The sequence below is a fragment of the Bidens hawaiensis genome, unplaced genomic scaffold (assembly GCF_021521415.1).
Source record: "Bidens hawaiensis isolate Kalapana, Puna unplaced genomic scaffold, B.hawaiensis_p1.1 tig00009086_1, whole genome shotgun sequence".
NCBI lineage: Eukaryota > Viridiplantae > Streptophyta > Magnoliopsida > Asterales > Asteraceae > Bidens > Bidens hawaiensis.
Genome location: NW_027491668.1, coordinates 176,964 through 204,448, shown reverse-complemented (window position 1 = coordinate 204,448; position 27,485 = coordinate 176,964). Strand labels below are relative to the sequence as shown.

General features: G+C 38.0%; 3 protein-coding genes across 4 annotated transcripts; 2 read left to right on the top strand and 1 right to left on the bottom strand.

Moving 5' to 3' along the window:
* Nucleotides 1–10,379: 10,379 nt before the first annotated feature.
* Nucleotides 10,380–13,390, top strand: LOC143531189 (mitochondrial phosphate carrier protein 3, mitochondrial-like). The gene is made up of 6 exons (XM_077026536.1): nucleotides 10,380–10,703; nucleotides 11,631–11,992; nucleotides 12,130–12,173; nucleotides 12,657–12,871; nucleotides 12,964–13,088; nucleotides 13,178–13,390. Exons 1-6 carry the CDS (start codon nucleotides 10,416–10,418, stop codon nucleotides 13,215–13,217), a joined length of 1,074 nt encoding a protein of 357 aa, XP_076882651.1. The 5' UTR covers nucleotides 10,380–10,415; the 3' UTR covers nucleotides 13,218–13,390.
* An 845-nt stretch (nucleotides 13,391–14,235) lies between these two features.
* On the bottom strand, nucleotides 14,236–15,437 carry LOC143531188 (uncharacterized). Its single transcript, XM_077026535.1, has 6 exons — nucleotides 15,350–15,437; nucleotides 15,190–15,244; nucleotides 14,960–15,010; nucleotides 14,762–14,853; nucleotides 14,601–14,678; nucleotides 14,236–14,494 (listed from the first exon to the last, which is right to left on the bottom strand). Exons 1-6 carry the CDS (start codon nucleotides 15,403–15,405, stop codon nucleotides 14,344–14,346), a joined length of 483 nt encoding a protein of 160 aa, XP_076882650.1. The 5' UTR covers nucleotides 15,406–15,437; the 3' UTR covers nucleotides 14,236–14,343.
* A 3,497-nt stretch (nucleotides 15,438–18,934) lies between these two features.
* On the top strand, nucleotides 18,935–26,646 carry LOC143531187 (sialyltransferase-like protein 2). Of its 2 annotated transcripts, XR_013134984.1 has the most exons (13): nucleotides 18,935–19,060; nucleotides 19,150–19,223; nucleotides 23,106–23,195; nucleotides 23,339–23,416; nucleotides 23,825–23,925; nucleotides 24,202–24,394; nucleotides 24,526–24,616; nucleotides 24,697–24,761; nucleotides 25,009–25,163; nucleotides 25,590–25,671; nucleotides 25,914–26,023; nucleotides 26,102–26,369; nucleotides 26,465–26,646. XR_013134984.1 is itself a non-coding variant. In XM_077026534.1 (12 exons), exons 1-12 carry the CDS (start codon nucleotides 18,973–18,975, stop codon nucleotides 26,289–26,291), a joined length of 1,317 nt encoding a protein of 438 aa, XP_076882649.1. In that variant the 5' UTR covers nucleotides 18,935–18,972; the 3' UTR covers nucleotides 26,292–26,646. The 2 variants fall into 2 exon arrangements, 1 of the variants encoding a protein (XP_076882649.1); XM_077026534.1 differs by having other exon boundaries at nucleotides 26,102–26,646.
* Nucleotides 26,647–27,485: the final 839 nt, after the last annotated feature.

The window sequence follows — 27,485 nt, the reverse complement described above, 5'->3', positions numbered from 1 at the left end:
ACAACCATACATCATACCTCGAGTATTATTAGGGCTCGGTACCCTTTTCGTAACCATACAACCATGCAACCGTCATTTCCTTCTTTTATTAACTTTATCACGTTCATACACATAAGCATACATATCATACTTACCTTACACATAGCGTTACAACCTGACAGTACGTGCAATATCCGAAGATCGTTCACGTACCATCAAGCAATCATTCATACATATCATATCATTCACATAAGGCATACACTTACCTCTTAGGATAAGCGTATTAACAAACATAACAAGTATGCACACAGCCCCGAAAACATAACACATAAATGGGGCTAGAAACTCACCTGAACACGGTTACGTTCACCGTTAATCGTAATCCCTTTCTTCAGTTGTGCACGGCTGACTGTATAACAAGTACACGTATCAAACAACTATCACTACTCATATCATCTTTCCAGTCTTAACTACTACCCACAACGAACGGGGGTCCGGGGGCAGCGCCCCTGGCAGCGGGGTCTAGGGGCGGCAGCCCCTAGCAGGGTCCAAGGGGCAGAGCCCCTGGCTGGTGTCGAGCTGCCAGGTCAGCTTAGAAAAATTTTATTTTCATTAACTGTCTTAACACATTTTTCATTAGATTTTTAATTTATTTTCTAATCGTACTTGACTTTAGGCGAAGTTAAACCTTAGGCGAACTTAGCTTTAGGCGAAGTTGTCATCAGGCGAACTTAGCTTTAGGCGAAGTTGTCATCAGGCGAACTTGGCTTTAGGCGAAGTTAACAGTTAGGCGAACTTGGCCTCAGGCGAAGTTATCGCGTTGAAGGCGAAGTTATCGCTTTGAAGGCGAAGTTATCACTTTGAAGGCGAAGTTGCCCAGTTGCAGGCGAAGTTGCCCAGATCAGCCACGGCTTTGATTTCTGTCCAGCATTTTGGGCGATTTTAACACCCTTGTTCTGGCTCGACATCACCCACTACGTTTCCCAACCATTTTCGATCGTATCTACACTATAAAACTTGGATCTTTAAACTTCAAAGATCAAGAATCATACCTTTTTGAGCTTGTTGGGATCTCGTTTACTTGTTTAATCACAACCAACGCTCTCTCTCTCTCTCTCTCTCTCCCGGATCTGTCCGTTCCTCTCCTCGGCCGGCCAGCGGTGTTTGGCGTGTGGTGTGTGTCTTGGAGTGTTAGAAAATATATGGAATGAATGATGGTTTGGGGTTTTAGGGGATATTTATATCCCTTAAATCCCATGGACCTAAGGCCCATTCTCATTTAACCCATCTCAATTAATCCAAGTCCATGATACGCTCCTTACTCGATATTAAATAATTTATAACGCGAAATCACTAAACATAACTTTCTTTATTTAACATTATAAATTTTAGGATGTTACAAACATGCTTCAATTCAGTTAACAAAAATCAAGCCGTTTGGAACATCGTTTCAAAGTCAATTTTACATAAATCGACTCGTATCCTCATTTAGATTACAAGCCCTAAAACATTAGTTTGAAATTCGAATAAAATTTAGCGGAGTTAGGTTTTTTTTATTATTTTAAAAGAGGCCCTATGATAAAAAAATAGTGTAAAAGATGGGACTGGTGGTAAAAATATTCTCAGATGGAATTGTTATCGGCCAACTGTAAAAATGTGAGATTTTTATAATCCAATTTACCTAATTATATAGCTAAATGAACTTCTACACGTTTTCTCTCTCGTTCTTCGTCAAACTGATCCAAAATCTGTGTGATATCATTGCATTCTGCCTTTGATATCACTGATTGATCCGTGTTATTGTCTAGATCCAATTTCAGAACCTACATAAATTCAAACTATACTATCAGGGTTATATTTTATTTCTACTAATAAGGGTTATATTGTATTTCTACTAATAGTTTAAATGAAAAATTAGTAAGGTATAGAGAAGACAAGTACAATTTTGATACAATTAGGAAACAAATGGTACAAAAGGTAATGCCTTAATACTTTAAGGAAAGAAAAATAAAAATGGTAAATTGAAAATAAATAATCTCACATTTTGTGTATTGCCTGATAATAATCACACCTTTAAAAACCACTACCAACGATCCAACCTTTCAACTATTTTTGTCTCAATGATCATCTGTTAAAAAACACTTAACGTCGTTACGTTTTTTTTCCGAGTTTCAAACCAATGTTTTAGGGTTTTTGATCGGAAGAAGGATACGGGTCAAGTGATATAAAACTTATCTCGAAACAGTGATCCAAACAACGAAACCGTGTTTTAATTCTGATGTTTGAATTTCCAATTAACAAAAAAAATGACAAGTATAATTTATGTTTAAAAATTATAAGCAAAAAAGTATTAAGTAATAAATGAGAGACAATATTCCTGTACGTATGTAGTTATTATTCCTCTTGTAACCTCGTGAATTTGGATGTAGATATGAATCTACCAACATTCATTGCTTCTTTTGCAAATACATTTTGAAACTTTTAGACTTCAGTGCAAACAATATTTTACACGAGGGAGGGAGTTCCCAAAAAATGTGTTGGAAATCAACAATAAAATTATGCACCTTCTAATAATGTTAAAAGTATATGACTCCAGTCTCAAAAATATTGGATATTAAAGGTAGTTTCAAACACTATGAAGCAGTGGCGAAGCTTGGACTAAGACACCGGGGGGGGGGGGGGGCAGATTTAAATTTTCGGCCGAAAACGCCTAAATTTACACTACGCATAAAAAATTTCTGACGAAAACGGGTAAATTTACACTACTACGCGAAAAAACCGGGGGGGGGGGGGGGGGCGGCCCTAATTAAGCTTCGCCGGTGCTATGAAGTATAGCATCGTAAATAATATAAATTTATAGACGATTAAAGGCTAAAAAACAATCTGTCTTCGTTTTGAATGATTTCATTTAAATGTAAATCCATTACTTTTTTTTAATGTGTTTATATATTCATTTCTAAACTTAAATCATAAATCAAATACTTTATATCTTTTTATCATTTGTTTTAGTATAGGATTGCTACATTGTTACAACTCTTCATTGTTGAGAATAACTCTATCGATAATAACTCTTCATTGATAGGAAGTTATTGTCCACGTGAAGTGATCTATAGCGAGTTCACTTAGACCACTTTTGTAACACAAATCCATGTTTCCCCACATAACCTTTGATTGTAGTTCAGTTGAATAATTGATGCATATCTAGCTTGAGTCATGATTTTGATAACAATGACGGAAAATTAGCATCTTGACTGTAGTTCACAAAGTCACATATGAGGTGCTCAAATCGTGTTTTTGCCCTAAATCAGCTTGACTTGAAACCGGATAGGTTGGATCAAAGAAAGTTAAACCCGATTTTTGATGAACCAGTTTACTTGGAGAAAGGAGCGGGTTTTAACCGGTTTTGAGGTATAGGGTTACAACCCTAGGGTTTGGTTCGGGTCGGAACCGTGTATTTTCAAACCAGTTTTAAAATTGGGTTGACTGGTTGGGTTCCTAATCTGGTTTTTTCCCCACCTCCAATCACAACCCAAGTTGGTAGTTCGGTACTCTTTTTTGGGCTTCTAAAAGCCCATTTTCAATAAACCTTACAAAATCATCAAACTTTACAAGCCCATACATAAAAAACTAATTAAAAAAGTCAATTTGTTTGAAGTTTCCTATTTTGACTGAAGCCTAAAAACGTGTTACTTTTAAATTTTATTTTTCTTTCTTCCAGTTGGTCAGTTTTCTTATGCTTGTTGACCAATTTAGAAAGTTCTGATGGTGTTCAAAACCAAAATAAAATTCAACTTAACAAGATTCATGTGATATTACCAGGGTTGGCTCAACGAATGTGGAGGCATAAATCAAAATAAAATTTAGATCCTTTTTATGACAATTGTTAAGAAAAAAGAAATCTGTTTACTACAAGAACACGAACATTTATCGAATAATTACTTGGTGGTCATGTTCGTTTATTTAAAATCTAAACGAACAATTCACGAACATAAATGAACATAATTGAACAAATGTAAACAAACATAACTGAACATATATGAACATACTTAAATGAACACAAACAAACATAAATGAGCGCACTTAAATGAACACAAAGAAAGATAAACGAACATATATAAACAAAAATAAACGAACATATTCGAAAGTTCACGAACATAAATGAACGAACGAAACATGTGTTCATATTCATTCGTTTTTAATTAAACAGACACAAACTTTTTGTTTATGTTTGTTCTTTTATTAAACAAACGAACTTCCCACCGAACAGTCCATGAACAGTTCGCCGAACGTTGGTTCATTTACAGGCTTAGTCAGGCATGGAGCGCCAAAATCAGCATTAACGGTTGACAGCCTGTTTCAGGAAGGCCTACCCGAGTATTGGGGTTGAAGAAACACTAGTCGAACCCGGTCAGATTACAAGTAACCTGAGGGTTAGATAGACGTTTCCCACGAGGGGTTAATTCCGGCAAGATGGTTCTTCCGATAACCTGCAAAACAGACACCGTGAGCTCGTCACTAAGAAAGGGGGGGGGGGGTTCCTCCTTGTGACCACCCTCCGGCGTGAGAATCAGTCTATATTACTCTTTGAATATAAAAGTATATTATTAATACTAGAGCAGTTATCAGGTAAATTATACAAGACATTAGATGATATAAGATGATGAAATGATAATACCATTTGATGTCTTTTATAGCCGAAGGTGGGTTTCCAAGGAGGTTTAGCCGGCCTAGTACTCTGCCAACTGTGGCCTACGCACGTGCTCTGCTGGTAATTGGTGGATAGGTAGCGGCTGACAGTGACCAGGCGTGCTGTTCACTTTTCCTTTTCCACCAACTACAGGCTAGGCACGTGGTATGGCAGGAGTTGGTGAGCAGGCGGCGGCTATTGGTCACAGTGCTGTGGCGTGTTGTCTGCCATGCTGCTGTCAGTGAGCTGTCGTATCCTTGGTCAGATCTTTTGTCCATACCTCGTCAGGTATCACACAAAAGATCCTCCATTATTATACGGACTGGCTCATTTAGGCGGGAGTTTTCCCCCTCCCGCCTTTATGCGGGAATGTTCCCGACTTTGCTCATTCCTTCTTCAGGTGACTACTGAATTATTATGAGTGTTAAGCCTTATGCGTGTAGCCATGCTGCGCGGGTGGCCAGTCCCTAATGGCGGGTACCCACGCCTGCGGGAACAGGCGGGTTACTTGGAAACCATAGGGAGGCATTTCCTGCAGGACCAGCTTGCGTACCGCATGTGAGGTCGTCACAACTCTGAGCGTGGTGGGTCCTGCGGGTTTGGTAGGTCGCGGCGCAGACGTCCCTATGGTGAAGTCTGCGTGTTCAACTACGCAGACGTCCGTTTAAGGAGTCTTGCGTGTTCAACTGCGCCGACGTCTCCTTTTAAGGGAGTCTTGCGGGTCCTAACCACCTCTACTGGGACCTACCTCTTCAAGTCCCCCCAGTCCAATGTTCTTCTCATGAATGTTTAATAAAGTGAGGTGAACTTTTGGACTTAAGCAAGGGGTTTTTGAAAAGGGTTTAGTTTTATGGGTTTTCCGCGGGAAGTCTTACCCACGGGTTTCCCAATGTCACGCAGAATTTCCCAATGTTCTGCTTGATCTCTAGGATGATGCGGATAGGTCTGTAACCTCCCCGCAAGTCAGGAGCGTTTAGAACCTTTTGTGTAGATTCTCCATGAGTTCTTGGTGGTTTTGAACATAGTTATCAATCATGTTATAACCACCAATTCCATCCTGAAGTTTCAAACAATCTAGTTCTTGACGTTCCCGCTATGCGGGGATGTTAATCCCGTTTCTGCAAGCATAGCCCAGAAGATCCTTCTTGGTTTCAATTCCCATGGAGTGCTCGGTATGTTACTTTACTCCCAAGGTATCCCTGGCATTAAATCCCTGCAGGGCTAGGTGCGTGAAGGGTTTTGCCTTAACACTGTACCCGCACCTGACTTATGGTTGCCGAGGTGTTCCTGGCGTTTAATCCCCTGCGGGCGCTAGGTATGTGAAGGGTTTTGCCTTAACACTGTACCCGCGCCCGACTTACAATTGGGTGCCGAGGTATGACTTTTTACGGGTGTTAGGTATGTGAAGGGTTTTGCCTTTACACTGTACCTGTGCCCGTTTTGTAGTTGGGTGGAATGCCAAGATATTCTCGGCTTCACTTCCCTGCGGGTGCTAGGTATGTGAAGGGTTTTGCCTTTACACTGTACCCGCACCCGACTTCATAGTTGCGTTTTTCCGGTTTCCGTGCCCTACGGGTGCTAGGTATGTGAAGGGTTTTGCCTTAACACTGTACCCGCACCCGGCTTCATAGTTGGGTTTTTCCGGTTTCCGTGCCCTGCGGGTGCTAGGTATGTTAAGGGTTTTGCCTTAACACTGTACCCGCACCCGGCTTCATAATTGGGTATTCTTGGCCTCTGTTCCCTGCGGGTGCTAGGTATGTGAAGGGTTTTGCCTTAACACTGTACCCGCACCCGACTTACGGTCAACTGGATAGCCAGGGTAAGGGGTTTTTTCCCGCTTACTTTTCAAATCTTTTTGAATCTTTGAAATTTGAAGAGTTGGTGAAAGGATAAGAACAGTCGTCGTGCGACAGTTTCTTCTGACTGTGTCAGGACGTGCAGGAAGTTATGGCGACGTGACATTATATGGTCATTCCAGACGCTTTTTACGGCGCGTGGGCGCGATTTTTCGGGCGCGTGGCCGCAAAATTAATGGCACTCGTCCTGTCAACAGCTGTTGCCAGCTTGCCCGGTGCCACATGTCACGGTTTCATTGCACCTTCAATTTCTCTCTCCTTCGCATTAAATTCACCGCATTAATTGCGATCACTATATAAAGGGGAAGAGGGTCCTTTGTAATTCACATCTTCACTTCTTCTCTTTCATCTCTAAGGCGATTTCTGGTGAATACTCCCTTATTCAGTTGAGCATTCCTCCGAAATCGTTTCTTCTTCCTCTGCAATATGTCTTCCTATGATGCTGAAGCTGTAGCCGACGATAGGAGTACTGCTGGCGAGTGCCAGTGTGCTCTACCTGTCGATCAGTACCAGTACGTCGTCAAGAAATTCATGCTTGAGTCTCTTGAGCCTGAGTTTCCTGAACCCCACCAGACTGTGTACGATGCCCCCAGCGGCAAGATCGGGGTATATGCTGCATTCTTTGTTTATGGGAACCTTAGGTTCCCATTGACAAAGTTTGTGTACCGTGTCCTGGAGAGGCACGGTGTGCACCTGACCGAGGTGCATCCGATGGCGATTGCCAAGATCCGGCACTTCGAGTGGGTGTGCCGGATTCTGGGTATTGAGCCCTATGTGGACCGCCTGATGACCTTCTATACTTGGAGGTGCATCCAGGGGTGGTACACCCTGACAACCCGTATTAAGGGTTTGAAGATTTGCGTGACCGAGCGCAGTCTCCGATCGTGGAAGCGGGAGTTCTTCTACATCTCACTTCGCCACAAGGTGCGCGAGTGTCCCATCCTTGACAAATGCTTCGACCAAGTTCTTTACGTCTAGGCATTCTTCCGTGTTGTGACCTTTGATTTTGTGAAAATCACAATACTTTCTCCGGTCAGCATTGTGGCGATGTCGGATGTATGGAGCCTTCGGCCACGGTAGCTCCTCCGTGGCGAATATCTCGGACACACTCTTTGTGAGTGGCGTCCACCTGGAGTTCTTCTCCGGTTTCACGTTATCTCTTTCGCCCAACCGATGTTGGAAGCCGGACGGGGTGTCAAAGTTTACCCTTGACTGCCAAATGCCCAGCTTCCGTTTTTTGTTCAATCGGGCGGTAAGGACATTGTTTTCCCTCGTCTTCTGGGTGTAGAGGTTCGTGCTCTGCGGAAGATCTCTGCCCAGTTGCCTCTCAGTTTCCGCAAAGCGTTTAGCTGCGGTCATGATGGCATCCCATGTGGATGGCATGCCATCTTTGCCCGTTAGGGTGCGGATGAGTTCCGGGTCGTTTGCGCCCTGGATGAAAGCGGCGCGAACGAGATCTTCGCTAACGTTGCCCAGGCTTAGCTTCTTCGAGTTGAAGCGAGTGATGAAGTCAGGCAAAGATTCTTCCTCCTCTCGGACGCACTTGAGGATTGTCCACTGCTCCTCAGTGTACTTTCTTTGCTGACTAAAGTGTTGGCTGAACTTCTGTTGGAAGTCTGCCCAGTCGTAGATGTGGTGGACCGGCAGACGGTCGAACCACGCTCTAGCTGCCCCGACCAGCGTCATTTGGAACATATAACACCACGTGGGTTCCGTCCAGTTACTGACGGTCGCCCCCGCGATGAATCTATTCAAGTGATCGTCAGGGTCAGAAATACCATCGTACGTGCCTATGTTGGACATTTGTTTGGCACTTCTTGGGGCGATTGCTTCCGCAATGTCCCTTGCGAATTTGGACGTTCCCGCCCTTGCCGCAGTTGGCGTGAATGTTCTGGAGAAGTCCCGTGGGCTGTTGCCCACGTTTATTGGATTGAATGCTTCTCCAAAACGCCTTCTCGGTTGGGAATCCGTTTCTTTACGCTTCCCTTTCGCCCTATGGCGAGGGTTCGCGTCTTCCTCGGATTCCTCCGAATCATCGTCGTATTCGAATTCTTCCACTTGTTGGAGTGAACGTAAACGTTCATCCAACTCAGCTTGGAACTCTCTTTGACGTGCTTCGGCCCACGCTTTAACCTCATCGAGTGTTTGGCAGGGGAGCCTCGTCTGTTGATTTTCTAACTGGGTATCGGTGAATCCCAGTGTCTGATTATTTACTTCACTTGCCCCGGCTTGGGTAGCTGGGGTAGTGTTCGTAAAGTTTGTGTACTCGGTATTCCCCCTTATAGCTGGGGTCGTAACTACCGGAGTCTCTTGGTTACTCGGTTTTGGGACCGGAATATCCTTAACCATCTTTCCAGAAATTTTGAAATAACTGGAGAAAAATAAAGTTCTAGCTTTATGCACGGATGGCGCCAATGAAGAAACACCAGTCGAACCCGGTCAGAATACAAGTAACCTGAGGGTTAGATAGACGTTTCCCACGAGGGGTTAATTCCGGCAAGATGGTTCTTCCGATAACCTGCAAAACAGACACCGTGAGCTCGTCACTAAGAAAGGGGGGGGGGGGTTCCTCCTTGTGACCACCCTCCGGCGTGAGAATCAGTCTATATTACTCTTTGAATATAAAAGTATATTATTAATACTAGAGCAGTTATCAGGTAAATTATACAAGATATTAGATGATATAAGATGATGAAATGATAATACCATTTGATGTCTTTTATAGCCGAAGGTGGGTTTCCAAGGAGGTTTAGCCGGCCTAGTACTCTGCCAACTGTGGCCTACGCACGTGCTCTGCTGGTAATTGGTGGATAGGTAGCGGCTGACAGTGACCAGGCGTGCTGTTCACTTTTCCTTTTCCACCAACTACAGGCTAGGCACGTGGTATGGCAGGAGTTGGTGAGCAGGCGGCGGCTATTGGTCACAGTGCCGTGGCGTGTTGTCTGCCATGCTGCTTTCAGTGAGCTGTCGTATCCTTGGTCAGATCTTTTGTCCATACCTCGTCAGGTATCACACAAAAGATCCTCCATTATTATACGGACTGGCTCATTTAGGCGGGAGTTTTCCCCCTCCCGCCTTTATGCGGGAATGTTCCCGACTTTGCTCATTCCTTCTTCAGGTGACTACTGAATTATTATGAGTGTTAAGCCTTATGCGTGTAGCCATGCTGCGCGGGTGGCCAGTCCCTAATGGCGGGTACCCACGCCTGCGGGAACAGGCGGGTTACTTGGAAACCATAGGGAGGCATTTCCTGCAGGACCAGCTTGCGTACCGCATGTGAGGTCGTCACAACTCTGAGCGTGGTGGGTCCTGCGGGTTTGGTAGGTCGCGGCGCAGACGTCCCTATGGTGAAGTCTGCGTGTTCAACTACGCAGACGTCCGTTTAAGGAGTCTTGCGTGTTCAACTGCGCAGACGTATCCTTTTAAGGGAGTCTTGCGGGTCCTAACCACCTCTACTGGGACCTACCTCTTCAGGGGTGGTTCTATAAATGCGGTTAAAAACATTTTAAGGGTATTTTTAGCAATAAATATACAATATTAAAACCTATACTAATTTTAACATAATATTATATGTGACACATATTCCGGTCCAACAGGGGGAGGTCAAGGTTGCAATTACGTTGTTTCTTCGCCTTCGGCTACCCTTTTATTCCAAAAATCTTTGTGGTCAATTACGATATTACCCTTATAGCTACTCATTTAAGTTACATCACCCTTGTAATTTAATGCAAGTCCAGGGGCAAAAGTTAACTATAAAAATCTATATGTATAACAACTTTTCAAAGTCCACATAACAAGTCACATTCGAACATTATTAACACTATCCAAATTATTATTATTCACCAAAGTTGATCAAACTTGAAGATAATTAAAGAACATTTGCTAAAGAATTAATGGAAGATTCAAGGCGGTCGTTGATTCCAAGCTTTCTGTACTCGTTGAAGAACGGGTTTGAGTTTGATCAGGTGGTGGCGAATCAACGGTCCTCGAGTGATGGTTTGGCTCGTGTGCCATCGGGTGGTGCGGGGAGAGGTGTTGTGGTGCAGGCTCCAAGCGAGCCTAGTGGTATTAAGATGTTCTCGCCGGCTTATTATGCAGCGTGTACCGCGGGTGGTACTTTGGCGTGTGGCATTACTCATACGGCCATAACTCCATTGGATGTTGTCAAATGTAATATGCAGGTGATTTATTGATTTCTTTTTATGTTAGATATCGTCAAATACGTGAACATGTTAGAAAATGATCCAACTTTAAAAAGGGTATAACTTGGGTTATGCTTGGAATTATGTGACTGATAAGTCATGAATGAAATGAAGGGCTCTCAATGGGCCAAATCATCTGACAAATGCCATAGACGAGTTGTTTCACATATATATCTGAATAACTTATTTGGAGTCCGAATTTTAGATTCAACGTTTTTGCTTAATTCTAACTTTATTTTTTTTGTTTACATAAAAACCTTTTAATTTGACTAATTACATGTTTATTTTAGTAAACAATTTATTATTATTATGCACTCAAAATTTTAGTTTTTACAAAATTTGACTCCACCTTACAAATATGGAACCTATATAGAAATGGTGTTCATGTAATGGTCTAGGCATTCATAGATTCATAGAGTTGCTAAATGTGTCGTGTTCGTCAGTTGATCGGAAAAATCGCGGCTCAAACTTGAAAGTTTTATATGAACCTAGAAATCGTGTTATGCACATGAATCCGAACATAACCTGCTTAACCCAAAAATAATATATATATTTTTTTATATATTAATACTTTAAAATTCTAATTTACATATGTTTTTACTCTCTTGAGGCAGCTATGTTTAACTATGTCATCTTATTGTTTTATTTTGGCATAAAAAATAAATCCCAATAGTTTAAGTTATTGCATAAAAAAACATTTGAAAAAAACTAGATAAATAAATAAAGAGGTTAAACAAGCCGTTGACATGACCTGTTTAACTAAACATGTCCATGCGTTCAACCCAAGCTGACCTGAAACCCATTCAGACCAGTTATGTCATATCAAAATTTCACACCCCTGGGCATACTGTATTCCCTTCATTTATTTTGCTTCCGTTGACGTATCCTATTTGTTTAATTATTCAGATTGACCCTGCAAAGTACAAGAACATTTCTTCTGGATTTGGAGTATTGCTCAAAGAGCAAGGTATCAAAGGATTTTACAAGGGCTGGGCACCAACTTTGCTAGGCTATAGTCTACAGGGTGCTTCCAAATACGGGTTTTACGAGTACTTCAAGAAAACATACTCGGACATCGCTGGGCCCGAGTATGCAACCAAGTACAAAACATTGATTTACCTTGCTGGTTCTGCGTCAGCAGAAATAATAGCGGATGTTGCTCTATGCCCGTTTGAGGCGGTTAAAATTCGTGTTCAAACGCAACCGGGATATGCTAGAGGTTTATCTGATGGCCTTCCAAAGATTATCAGGAATGAGGGTGCTACAGGGTATGATCATTGATCACTTCATTAATTAATAATTAATTTGTAAAGTTTAAGTAGCATATTTGTTTCCACCTAAGTAAATTTGCATAAAAAGTTGAGGATTATGTTTTTTTAATAATATTTTTCTATATATTTGACAGGCTATTCAAGGGGTTGGTTCCTCTATGGGGAAGACAAATTCCATGTGAGTTTATAATTAATAGTAGTTTATTAATAGTTATTATCCTTTGCATCATAATATAGTTGTAGATATTGTTATTCAAAAATAAGAAAATGATTAAAATGCAATGTTTATTTGTCTCTTAATATACAAAAAATATATATGAACAATTTTTTTTTATTTATAGAACCTACACATCTGCAAATCATATGTAAGTTGTATTACCTATACATAACCTACATATGTGCACTGTAAACGTTTAAACATCAAAACATGTAAATCAATTTAATGGTTTTTAACTTTTTATATTCATAACATACGTAGTTATATTAAGTAAAACTTTTAAAATTATGAACTATTGATAAAATTTAAACGAGTTAGGTTTGTTCTCTATGTTCATGCAATAATTTAGTATTTTGTAACGAACCTGCTCATAAATTAATTAACTAATTAATTTATTATTTGAGTGACATTTTTTTATTAATTTTAAAACACTTTGTTGTGCAGATACAATGATGAAGTTTGCATCTTTTGAGACAATTGTTGAGATGATGTACAAGCATGCCATCCCCACACCAAAAGAACAATGCAGTCCAGGTTTCCAACTTGGAGTGAGCTTCGCTGGCGGTTATTTGGCCGGTATATTATGTGCAGTTGTTTCTCACCCGGCTGATAATTTGGTTTCTTTCCTCAACAATGCCGAGGGTGCTACTGTTGGAGACGTAAGTATAAATCCTAGATCCTAAATTTTAAACCGTTGATCAAATATTAAGGTTACGGTTTTGACCATTTTGACTTATAACTCGTTCTGCAGGCTGTCAAGAAACTCGGCTTATGGGGTCTCTTCACACGTGGGCTGCCTCTTCGCATAATCATGATTGGAAGTCTTACAGGAGTACAATGGGGTATCTATGATTCTTTCAAAGTTTACGTCGGGCTGTAAGTTTCTTCTAAATCATATACTCTAGCATTAGAACTGAAAAACCGAATTTGTTTTATTTAACTGTTTTATTTTGTTATTCTTTTAGGCCGACTACCGGTGGCACTGCTCCTGTTGCTGCAAAGTAAGCCAGCATAAGAGATTATTGTATCTGATTCTTTATTGTCTAGTGATTTTTAGCTCATATATTGATTGCAAATAAGCACCTTTTGGGTGTTTCAAACTTCAGTTGCTTTTGTTTTGTTTAGTATATTTGTATTTTTTTTAAAACATTTTATGAAAATTTTGTAAAACAAGTAAATTGTTTAGAGGACCTTTCTAATAGCTAATTGGTTAGATTTTTATCCATTTAATAGATCATTATGCAACTAATTGTGCTACTAAAATGCAAATCTCTTGTAAGTGCTCCAAACTAGAGGTGGACATCAAACCCGGTTTCAGACCCGACCCACAGATACAAACTTGGTTCAGTTTCTCAGAGAAACCGTTCCCAGAACTGAATCAGACACAACACAAATCTGCAGAAACCCGACAAAACTGATCAAAACCCGGTCACAAACCCGACCATACCCGGAACCGGTTCCTACCCGACCCGGTTCTTAACCTTGTTGACCAAACCCGAAACCTGTTCCGGAAAGAACCCGGTTTGCACGCCCCTACTCCAAACTGTTGTCGCTCTTCTTTGAAGCTTACTTCAATAATCGACAAACTGGGGCATTTAGCAACCACCATAAATAAGTTTCCAATTAGGACTACAAATGAATTGGGTGAAGTCGATGGCTCAAAATTTGTTTATCGAGCCAAATTTCCAATTAGGACTACAAACGAGTCAACTCGATGGCTCAAGAGTTGAAAATGTGAATGATCGAAAAGGACACATCATGTATATGTATGTTCTATTAAACAAGCTCGAAATGAGCCACACCTAGAACTACCGACTAAAGTATGACCATAAGTGCTTATAATCGAAGCACTAAACACATGAAGTAAACAATCCTAAGCACCCTAGTCCCTATCAAACAAAAAAAATATTCATATGTGATCCACAATATAAAATCAACTTTATATAATCATACTAATAATCCAAATCCTCCTAAACCACGAGAAAAATGTACTCATAAAGCTTCTTTCACTTAGCTGCAAACAAATTATTCATTCTAAGCCATAAAATGCTGCTACAATCTCATAACATTAAGTTTAAAAGCTAGTGTTGGCATGCTTTTAATACCTTTCAAAAGAATAATTCCAAAAGTTTTAATCCTCTGCTTCTGAGCTTTTGACCTCTTTAGGAGATGCAAAACTCCTGCTAAGCTGTGATCTAGCCCAGGGATCCAACGGTGGCCTTTGAGCTGGTTGTGGGGCCGGTGGTTTTGACTGTCTAAGCTCATTTTCCCTGTCTATGAACCTGTAAAAGTCACAATGTTTAAAATGGAACTTAAGTCATAAAGAGAGAATAAGCTAATGGAAAAGTTTTTTAAGCCAATGTGATAAAAAAGATAAAAAAAACTTACTCAATATATGCCATTGGTGCAGCATCACCAACTCTTATACGAGTTCGAAGCACTCTTGTATATCCTCCTGCTCGATCTCTGCATCACCAATATATTGTTTAAGTTTAACCACAGTTATTACTGAGTAAAAAACTTAACCAAAAAAGAGGTTTAATGTTCACTTGTATCGGTAAGCTAGCTCTGTAAATAGTTTGTGAATAACATCATCTCCTCGCACGAAGGCAGCAGCACGCCTAGCAGCACAAAGGGTACCCTGTAAATAGTTTAAACAACAGTTCAAACATAATGATGATGGGCAAATAGGTAATTGGCTTTAACAAATTTCCCATCAACGATAGCATAAAGTATGAAATATATACCTCTTTCCCAAGTTGCACCATGTTATCAGCAAGTCGTCGGACTTCTTTTGCCTATAAGAATAAAAAACAAAGGATTATGGTAGCATGCTTGATCGCTATAACTTGTTCAAGTTATGAGTTACAGTTAGCATGAGGCTTTATAGTCTATTGCTTATCTCACGCTATAAGTATCTATTCAACAATGCGATTGTACTAAAAACAATAAGAGAAAGATGAATAAGCTAGTTGACCTTGGCAACAGTAGTTTCAATTCGTTCATGCTTCACTAGCTGAGAAACCATGGTCCTGCAAAAAACACAACAATACTTAGTTTTTTCATCCTAGGTGACATGCAGCGATTGCTACACGCAAAGTTAAAACAAATGTAAGAAAAAATTGACTATCAAAAACCTGAGCATGGACATCCTATGTCCAGTAGGACGATTGAGCTTCCTGAGCTTTGTCATGATGATTAAGTCTTAACAAGAATAACACCTGCAGTGTTGACCCCACTAAGTTTGTGAGGTTTGATATCAGATGAGTCAATATGGAGTCATTTCATACTTTCATTCTTGTGTAAGGAATGAAGCGGCACAACGGAAACAATCAACACACAAACACAAAATACAAATCATGAGAATTTAATGTGGTTCGGTCAAGCCTGCAACTAGGGTTTATCTTTACTAGTTAAAGTTGCAAAAATTACAATTACAGAGCAGGACATATATAGATAACAACTAGGGCTAAGAACTTGGTGAACAAGATACAAACAATGGGCCTTCTAATAAATAATTAACCCGACCCAAAGCCTACCCGACATGTGCACTTAGTTGTTGGTTCTTGATTAGTCAACTTGATTGATGGAAGGCAACAGGATATTTTATCTGTTAACTCTAACAACAATGTCATTTGAAGTATGATATAAACAAACTAAGATGTATTTAGAAGTTAGAACTGCTAACAAATGAAAAAATCTAGCTGATAGAAGATCTACACCGAAAGAATAAATTATACTCCTTTCATCTCATACTTAGTCCACTTATGATTTTGAATACTCACTATGCAGTTATGTGGAAAAATACCGGATATCGGTCAAGCACCGATATTTGAGATATCGGTTATCGCGGTGGGATAACGGTAATTTTAATATCATGCAGAATTTATATATATAATTTAACACTTAACAATTCAGTATTCTCTCCTACCATTAACAAATTATCCTTTTGCAACTCACAAAACACTAACAATTGTAGCAAACTGATTAAGACTTAAAACACTAACACTAAACACTAAAAATTGACAGTTAACACTTAAAAAACTGATATCCTGGAAAATCAGTGATACATCGCCTATGGACTGATATTTTGCAACGATATTTTACCAAGGAACCGATAGCCGTCGGCGATATTGACTGCATAGAATACTCAAACTTTTAACTTCCAAGATTCAAACTTTACTTCGATATATTGATATTAAAATTTATTAAGCCGCTAATATACTCGATCAAAAAACCATATTTGTAGATTAACCTAATGAATCACCAACAGTTTCTCAAATTTGATGGTAAAACCAGTGTTGTCAAACCGTTCGTACCAGCCGGTTGAACCGGTAATACCAGGTTTCGTATATCAGGCTGGTGTTTGAGCCGGTATTTTTGGGCTGTTTGCCTGAACATCGAACCGACGGTTTTTTTTTAAAGTACCGGTTTAAACCGGCAAACCGGTTTTAAGCGTAAGAGATTTTTGATATTTTGCGGCCCATATTTTTTAAAAATTACTTTCAACCTAGTGACTGACATTGAAACGAGTAAACTTTTGAATTATTTTTTGAAAATCGAGTGTTTTTATATTATTTTTTTACTATGGATAACTTTTGGATTATATTTTATTATGGAATCATGTACTATTCATCCCCGGTTCAACCTGTTATACCATTTTTCAGTCCAATCAGATACGAGTTAAAAATCTGTTTTTAAAACATTGGGTAAAACTAAAAAAACCACCTAATTGACTCTTAACAAAACAAATCATGAACAAATTTCAGTTAATTATTCAATCAAATGAAGCTACAAATTAGGTTAAATACAGAAATGATGTACCGCAGTCAAACCCTAACCAAATTAAACCAAAATTGGTCACCGTACGTGTTCGTGCGTGTATGTATGAGTGCTAGAAGAGTGAGTACGCCGGAGAACTAACCGGTGGACGAAGACGGCAGAGCTGATGCACTAATCGTTAAGTGGTGTGGGCGAGACGGCGGAGCCGATGATTCCATGCTTTATTACTTATTTCAAGGTTAAACTAGTCACAGATATTACCCTGTAAGTATGCATATTCACAAATATGGTCCTTGTTTTGTTTTGTTTACTCTTCGCATTCGTATTTAGCGTTGTTCACACGTTGAGCCAGGGTGGGTTCAAGCTCGAATTCGAAATTAAACGAGGCAACTCAGCTAGGCTCGAACTCGATTTTGAAGTTAAACGAGCGTAAGATCGAGCCAACGAGTCGAGCCATGAACTGCACCGAGCTTGGGTCAAGGTTGGCTCGGGTTTTCAAATTAAGTTTTTTTAGCTAGTTTTATTCGAGTTTCTATCAAGTGAGCCACGAGCTTTTTGAATAGGCGTAATTTATATAAGTCACATGTTTTAAATTTAAGTATGTTATGAAACTTTTCTATCAAAATGGTAGTTTTGTTATGAGTAAGATTTTGCTAGTTGTTTTTATTTGTTTATGTTATTAAACTCAATTCGATATATGTTGATGACACTGGCTGACCTATTATTTTTTTTTTCATGTAGATTCTTCATTCGGATCGTGTTGTGTTGGAGAGCATTATAAAATATATTATTAACTTATCATAATAAAAAGATACAATAATTAAAAAACACATGATATAATTACAAATTGCATTTACTAAAGAGAAATTTCATATCTTTTAACTTCTTAATTTCGTACACATGACTATTTTACCTTTGTGGTAAACAATGAGATGAAAACTATAATAACTGGGATGAATACATTTCAAACAAATAATGTACTTTGTCTTCCAAAATAGTAAATAGTAAATACTAATATACCACATAAAGGTAAGAGAATCTCTCCCATGATATACAGTATTGTGTGTTTATTATTTCTTCCAATTATCTTCAAGGTTCCTTAAAACATATAGTAGAACTTGTGCTAATCATAGTTATATTATAACAATCATTTACTTTTTCTTGTTTTTAAAGTGTAGGATCGGTTTTGTTATTTAAAACGAGGTAGCGACGCAACTTACTGTCCGTTTACCTGTCTTTTTATTGTAATTAAATTCTTTTGTCCAGTTTTATATAATAAATCTTAAATTATGGTAAAAATATGAAAAAAAAGAGTGTAGTTTTAATTTTCTTTTGTAAGTTTTAATAAAAGTTAACTATATTTGATATGACTTCGTTTCTAGTAAAACCTATATTGGAGTTTAGATTAAAAAAATGGTTAACAAATCATAACAGTGCATTTGAACTTTATAAAATTATTACAAAAATAAAAATAAAATGACTTATTAAATACACATTAATAATAATAATAATAATAATAGTAAGGTATCACTAATTTATGATCGGTTTTAGTTTGGATTAAAACTTAAAACCGGTTTTTGGCTAGTTTATGATAAGTTTTTGTCCGGTTAACCAGTTTGAAACTGCTTTCAGTAGTAAAAATTACAAACCGGTTCTAAATTTACCATTTAAATCTGTTCCAGTTTGGTTTCTATATAATCGGTTTCAACCTGAAGTGACAAAACTTGGGGGTAGGTAATAAGTTACAACACTCTTAAAGGGCCACAAGTGCTACTTTCATGTAACTATAAAAGTCCTCTGTTTGCAAATCAGATCGAGAAAGCAATCACACACACCTCACTGAGCGATTTATCACCGACTTCAGTTCTACTGCAATCCGTTAGGGTTTCAATTTCTTCCAATCACACACAGTTAATTAATTAAACTAATCAACCACAGATCTCTCAATATACTATTAATTTAAACAACTAATTGATACATGAGGCTCTTACAATTAGCATTCATTGTGGCTTTAGCGTCTGGATTTGCCGCCATTTTCATATACATCACCGGCGTTTCCGATCTAAGTAAGTTTCGTGTTTATATGTTTTAGTTTCATCAATAATTGTTGAAATAAGTAGTTAAATTTGATGCTGTGGTTGCTGCTTGTGAGTAGACACGACGTTGAATGTTTCGGATGATGAAATCGAAGCGTTGCAGTCGTTGCGAAGTGGATTCCAGAAGTGTGTGGTGAGTTTTTGTTTATTTTTTTTTAATAAAATATGTTGTTTAGAAGTTGATTGTTTATATGCTTTGATTAATTTAGTTGTAGATGTTTATTTGTTTATTTATTTGTTGAGGAAATTTGAAACTGATAGAGCATGTGCTTTAGTGATATTAGAGGCTTGATGCTTTATATGCTGCAAATAAATAAAATTAGAGCTGTAAATGTGAGGTGAGTTTCGGTGTGAGTTTAATCTAGCATAATGTATATAAAAGTTAGTTATGTACTTATGTAATCAGCTATGGATTATGATAAATAGAGCTGTAAATGATTATTTATTTTATAATTGAGGAAATATAACTATTTGTAGCTTGAAGAGCATGTAGTTATGCGAGGAATAAAGGTAATCAGCTGTGGATTATGATAAATAGAGCTGTGAATGATTAGTTATTTATACAGGAAGTAGAATAATTTGAAACTTGGAGAACTTGCTGTTTAGTGATTTTAGTGGCTTAATGCGTTACATGCTGCAAATAAATTGAGTTTTTGTGTTATTTTTTATAACATTGTATGTAAAAGTTAGTTATCTGAGGACTAGAGGTAATCGGCTATGTATTTTGATAAATAGAGCTGTAGATGTTTGTTTATTAATTGAGGGAATAGAACAATTTGAAACTTAGAGAACACATTCTTAGTGATTTCAAAGTCTTGGTGCTTTACATGTTGCGAATAAATAGAATTGAGTATGCAGCCCTAGTATTAAAGGATATAGGATTTAAGAAGTGTGTGATAAGTTTCCGTAGGCCTGTAAATGAACACGAACAAGGGCATGTTCGTGTTCGTTTATTTAACTTTAAACGAACACGAACACTTAATCGGACAAATATTTGTGTTTATGTTTGCTCATTTAAAAAATGAACATGTTTGTTTTCGTTTATGTTCGCTCGTTTAAAATCTAAACGAACAGTTCACGAACATAAATGAATATAAATGAACAAAGATAAACGAGCATATATGAAATGCGTAAACAAACACAAACAAACAAGTATAAATCCGTAAGTAGATGATTCATTCTAAAACCACATCAAAATAAGTTGTTTAAAAGTACATAAATACATAATTCATGAACACAAATGAAGGAAAATTAATGAACATAAATGAATGAACATAAACGAACATAAATAAATGAACATAAATGAACGAACGAATCATTTGTTCATGCTCGTTCGTATAATTAAATGAACACAAACTTTTTGTTCATGTTTGTTCATTTATTAACCGAGTGAACATAAACGAACTTCCGACCGAACGGTTCACGAACAGTTCACTGAACGTTTGGTTCGTTTACAGGCCTGTTTCCGTGTAGCTTTTATATTGATTAATAGAGCTGTAAATGTTTATGATGCAGTTTCGGAAGCGATCAATGGCTCGAGAGACTCATGATTAATCAAAGACGATAAAACGAACCAAAGGTTCAAGAACAATGTTCTTGTAATATCAAACTTAATCAAAAACTAATGAACTAACAATCATGTAACCCTATTTATACTAAACAAAGGGAAATAGATAAACATGGAAACGAAATAAACGTAAAATAATAAAAGATAAAGTAATAATTTAAAAGATTTCAATTTCCTATAATGCTCCTGCATCATACTCCCCATCTTCGAAAAAAACTCGTCCTCGAGTTTTGCCTTAAAACCAAAGCCACCTGGATCGAAAGGAACATCAACCCGCTCTTTATTTATTATCACCATGACCCGCTCAAACCGTTCAACTTTACGGGTCATCTCACCCGGCTCTAAATTCGTACCACCTGGGTCTATTGGGTTATCGGGCCTCTTCACCTCCTTCTCCCCGTCTTCGAAAAAGACTCGTCCTCGAGTCTTGAGAACGTCTCCACTACCACTTAATTTATTAACTTTATAAATATGAGACGGATCATTTCGATTAACCAACTTTTGAAACAGAACTTGGGTCTCCGATGTGCGTTGGGCCAAAGAATTAGACACGGGCCAGTCACCACTTATTTGTTGAGCTCTCAATATTTTAGTGCTCTCAGAATATATGAACGGCTGCCCTTGATCATTACCCACGTGAACAATGTCTTTCACATGAAGGCTTTTAATTAATGAAGGCCCAAGTGTATCATTCTTATGCATGGAAGTCACGCAAGCATGATTTTCGGGAAACGAATCAGCAACTTTGGAATCAATAATATCATTATCATTTAGAAAAGGCAATTCCTTAAATAATTCCCCCAAAGTCAAACCATTATCTTCAAATTGAATGTGTAAATCCGGAGATCCCGAACTTGGCAATTCTAGTTGCAGTTTTCCCATATTCCACGGCTTTTTTTTTGATGACTCTACAAGTGATTCATCTCCTTCGTCCACTGAACCACCCTCAACTACTATTGCGCCACCAGAGACCACCGCATCCCCACCATCTTCATCATCTCCTTGTGCTTCCTTTTTTCCCTCTTGAATAATACTCCCGTCAAGAGCCTTTTGCACGAACACACATTCTTCCTCATTAAAATCAATCCGGTCATCATCGAACCTCGGCCCGTGCTTCATCGAACCTCAGCCCGTCTTCCGATATACACTCCTGATAGATCGGTTCATAGAACCGAGGTGGGTCATAGTAAGACGGCTGCTGCTCTCCGCCGTCACCTTCGTCCCAGACAACGGTGCTCGACTCGGTTTCCGTCTTGCTCATCTCCGGTTGTAACTCGAGATCGCGGACTCGTTTACGGAGCCGGTGGATCTCTTCAAGATCGCGGACCCGTTGTCGGAGTCGTTTGATCTTCATAAGATCCCGTGGGTCGGAACAAACTCCACCGCTGCCTCGGTCGGCGATTCTGCGAGTAGGAAATCGCTCTTCTCCACGAGCACATCATCATCATCATCATCGTACTCAGTATATCCCACCAATAGCAAAGCTATGTTAGGGTCTGAGGAGGGTAAGATGTAGACAGCCTTACCTCTACCCCATAGGGATAGAGAGGCTGCTTCCGGTGAGACCCCCGGCTCGATAGTAGTTTTGCATCAAGCCTTGGACATAAAGCACATAGCACTCAATCATCGGGATACCGGCTGATTGGTGCATGTACCCTCGTCTTTCGGCTATCAACGCCACCACATGATGCCTGATTAACCTTCCGCCACTTTTAACGTTATTTTCACGAGATTAGTAAAATAACGTCAAAATTAGTGCAATTTCTCTTTTGCCCACCCGAGGGTTTACACATATATACATAATATGCGCGCACCTCAAGCAGGGCGTTCTTCTCCACGAGCACGTGAATAGAAAACACTTCTGTTGTTGCCTCGGTCGGCGAATCTACGATCAAGCAAGTATTCGCCACCACGTCGAGCCATTTGAGAACCAAAAGCTCTGATACCAACTGATGCAGTTTCGGAAGCGATCAATGGCTCGAGAGACTCATGATTAATCAAAGACGACAAAACGAACCAAAGGTTCAAGAACAATGTTCTTGTAATATCAAACTTAATCAAAAAATAATGAACTAACAATCATGTAACCCTATTTATACTAAACAAAGGGAAATAGATAAACATGGAAACGAAATAAACGTAAAATAATAAAAGATAAAGTAATAATTTAAAAGATTTCAATTTCCTATAATGCTCCTGCATCAGTTTATTTAATAATTGTGGAGTTATTTATTAATAGAGCTGAATATGCAATTCATTAATTTTAGAGGTTTGATGCTTTACATGCTGCAAATAAATAGAATTGAGTGTGAAGCCCTAGTTCTAATGGATTAACAGCCTAACAGAGTAACAGGACTGTTAGAAGGTTATGTAGTAACACTGTTATAAGAACAGCAGTGTGTTCTTGTTTTGTGATTTGTTGTGCTCACATTGTTCGATTTGGTTCAGGCGGCAAATGGATTAGGGCTGCAAGCTATTGGTAGCAGAGACTACTGCAAAGTTACACTAGAATTTCCCAGTGACACCATTCCTATGTGGGTAGGTTTTCTCAAATTCAGGATTCTTGTTAACATAATCTGGTTAAACAAAGGGCTATATGCCCATAATAGTTTTTTCCTCTTCAAGTTTATCTTCTACTTGTATCTTTTTATATGGTATCTTAATTGACTGGTTTTTATCAGAAAGACCCCAAAACTGGAAACGTAGAGGGTTTATCTTTTGAGTTTAATCTGTGTGAAGCAGTTGCCACATGGGAACAGGTTAGTCTCTGATGTGTAGTTAGTTTTAATGTTTTTATTTTGTGAAATTTGAAGTCTTCTCTTAGCAAGTTGTATAATAACAAAATTCACACATGGTGCCACCTCATGCACTACAAGAAAAACTTAATACATGATGTCGATTCGTCTGCTTTGAAATATGTCACAGATTGCCAATTTACTTTGTAGAATGACACTTTTAAGTAATACTTAAGTTATCTAACATATATGGAATCTTTTTATGCCAAACTGCACAAACATACTTGAAAGTTTATTTTTGGCATTAAGCAAATATCAAGGTGCAGTATTTGCATCATTGATGGGGACTTTAAATGGGAACTGATATTCAAGCTGTTTAGTTTTGTATTTTCTTTTATTATTGTTTGATTACTCATACGTTGAGTTGTCCAGGTTCGGAACAGTACCACCATTCTCACAAAGGAGTTCATTGATGCTTTACCTAATGGATGGACAGATTATGCATGGAGAAGGATTAATAAAGGAATACTTCTGTAAGTCTACCATCTGTTTTTATTGGAAAATGCATGGATTTGACTATTTGAGTAGTTTTAATGTTCCACTTTAAGTGGATTTGACTTTTTGAGTAGTTTTGATGCATGGATTTGACTATTTGAGTAGTTAAGCCATATCTGCCTTAGTTCAGGAAAAAGAATCCAAATTGCCAATATTTCTAGTTAAATCTCTATAAATGTTCAGCTTTTTTTTCTTTTCGCAAAATCGTCTTTCATAGTTAATTACCTGTCTGATTCGGTGCACTCCTGCTGCAGTAACAACTGTGCAAATAAAACTCTTTGTATGGAGAAACTATCTTTGGTACTACCTGAAACACCACCATATGTACCCCGTCAATATGGCCGATGTGCAGTAATTGGAAACTCTGGGGATCTGTTAAAAACAAAGTTCGGGAAGGAGATCGATGGTTATGATGCTGTTCTCAGGGAAAATGGCGCACCAATTGATGTATGTATCTGCATTTCAATTTTAGCATATAGTTTTTTTGAGTAAAAAGAATATTCTATTCTTTTTATTAATCCAGATTTTGTACAGTGTTAAACTTATTAACCCAACCCTTCTTTCTTGTTGCAATGCAGAACTACACAGAGCATGTGGGTACAAAAAGTACATTTCGGCTACTTAATAGGGGTTCTGCCAAAGCTTTAGATAAAGTTGCTGAGTTATATGGTATTCTATTCTTGTAATTTTACATATGTTAATTCAGTATATTTTCACTGTAACAATACTAAGAGTTTCACATTTTACAGAAACTGGAAAAGAGGTACTACTTGTAAAAACTACCATCCATGACATCATGAACAAAATGATTCGGGTGAGTACACTCTTTACATCGTTATTACAACGGTTAATCGAAATGCTGCACTTGTTACAACCATTACTGAACAGCATGTACACTAAGTTTTGATGAGAATGTAGAGTAAAGTTTAAATATATAATTTTGAATGTTTATAACTCTCAAATTTTTGAATTTAATTACCAAGATGTTGTACATGTTATTTTTTTGCCCAAAATACCATTCCATCTCCCTGATTTTCAAGTTCTGAATTTTGTATTTGTAGGAAGTTCCAATTCTCAATCCCGTATATCTCATGTTAGGTGCATCTTTCGGTTCAGCTGCAAAGGGAACTGGGCTCAAGGCTCTTGAATTTGCTCTGTCAATATGTGATACTGTTGATATGTATGGATTTACTGTGGATCCAGGATATAAAGAATGGTATACAATCTTATATAAACTTCTCTCTCCTCTTATTATTGGTTACCAATGCACATATATGAAATAGATGGTGTGGCATGCCATATCACTTGCATCAGGTTTTTGTCAACAGACCTAGTAATTTACTTTCCTCAATTCTGAAACTATCCTACCTAAATTGAATGATGATATGGGTTGGATCAGGTTGATGTGTAACACTTTGTGCCCAAATTCTTAAAAACTTTATATATATATATATATTATTACAAGGATTTATATTGAATCTTACCAACCAGCCAGCTTTGCTTAATTTAATCAATGAAGTCTCTAAAGTCTAATTGCCTTGTTGAAACATTGATAAACTAGCTTCGTAATTTGTTGTTATGGAAACAGTGTTAGAATTTATATAAAATGTCTAATAAATTATCTTGGAAATGTTGTTTTCAGGACAAGATATTTCTCTGAGTCTCGACAAGGCCATACCCCACTGCAGGGTAGGGCTTACTACCAGATGATGGAGTGCTTAGGAGTAAGTTCATATATATCCCCTACTCCTTGTTTAATATTGGTATATACTTCTTTTAGAAAATATTTTCTAAAATAACTTCCAAAATCCAAAACTATTAAACATGATGAATGTGGCAATGTGGTTTTCGTTCTTGATCATTGTGGAGCATCATGTTTCTGCTTTTTAGTAATGTTATTTTTGTTTCTTGAAACCATTTTCTTACTCTTAATTTATTGTTTATTTGTTCAAATTGCATATATAAGCTTATCAAAATCCATTCGCCAATGCGAGCCGACCCAAACCGTGTTGTCAAATGGGTGCCAAGCCAAAGTACAATCACCGCTGCTAGGCTCGCATCAGAGAAAATGCTGAGGTTTTTACCTTTTGCATCTTGTTATCTTTAGAATAATGATCTTAATCTTTGAATAAAAATGGTTTATTATTGTACCAGGTGGGTTGCAGCCGGGTCCGACGACCCACTGGCATCTTGTTCCATCATCAAGAAGAAACTCCACAAAAGCCAATTTACATCCTTGAGAAAAGCTGCTATTGATCATCAAAAATATGTGAAAGAGACCACAATGTACCCTTTGGAACATAGTGTTGGACACAGTCAACTCTGCACCGTGTCCAATAGCTGACCCAACGTTATCACCTCCGTACACACAAACCACAACCACTGCTGCTATCTGCTTCCAAATACCCATTCTTCAGTGCCTGTAAGTTTCTCTATTGTATCATCACACTTCCATTTACTCCTTATAATTCATACTCGTATGCTAATGACGCAACCGGATCATGCAATTTGGTTTAGGTTGGTGTTTCTGATCATGCGCGGAGCAGATTCGGCTTCATTGAACACTTGTAAGATATGTTAATTATTAATGGTCTTTTTGTATGGGATCCAGAGAATCAATAGGCTCTAGCATCGTTTGTTTTTTTTCATTGTATTTTTTTGTCCGGCGTTAGGTTTATATTTGATTTAGTTACTGAACATTTTGTCCCATGATAATTACAAATAGTCGCTACAATGCGTGTTCCTAACCATTATTAATCAGAGTCGAACCGGATATTGAGGATGTGTTGGCACCTTGAAGGTTGTTTTTTCTATAAAAGAAAAACTCTTGTGCATGGTTTTATTTCGGTGTCATGAACTCCACGGGATAACATTCAACCTCGTTTTGTTCTAGAGTTATTGATTGTTCACTAAACAATGCGTGTGACACGCTTATCAAACATGTTTGCGTTAGTCTTAAAGAAATTGACACTTAGTTTCGAGTTTACTAGATGTGTTAAACGTGTTGTTTCGTGCTCAATCCATTTAATAAGACATGTCACATTGCTAGCTCTAAAGAATGAAACCTTGTTTGAAAGAAAAAACAATTGCAGCGTTAAAACAATTCACTATTGCTCACATTATCCTAATACTAATAAGCAAAAATATTGTTTGTGCCAATTGATATCTAATTATACCATAATTTTGCCACTTGTCAAGTTTTTTGTTCAATAGTTAAAAGATTTATTCTTTATTTTAAAAAAATAATTAAGAGTAGTAAATAGGTGTCTTGTAACCGACACTTTATTAAAAAAAATAATAAATTAGTTTTCATAGTAGCCTCTTATTTTCCTACTTTTCTTAAAGAGACTAAGATTAATATTTTTACTTCACTTTAAATATTTTGTTATCTTAGTTTTTTAAAATTTATAATTATGTGTACTATGTAAGTATGTATAAGGTATACACAAACTTATATAGTATTTTTTTTTGGATTATATAAAGCATGCAGCATTATTTCTTGTTTTTTTTTCAATAAGAAATAGGAAATATGTCATTA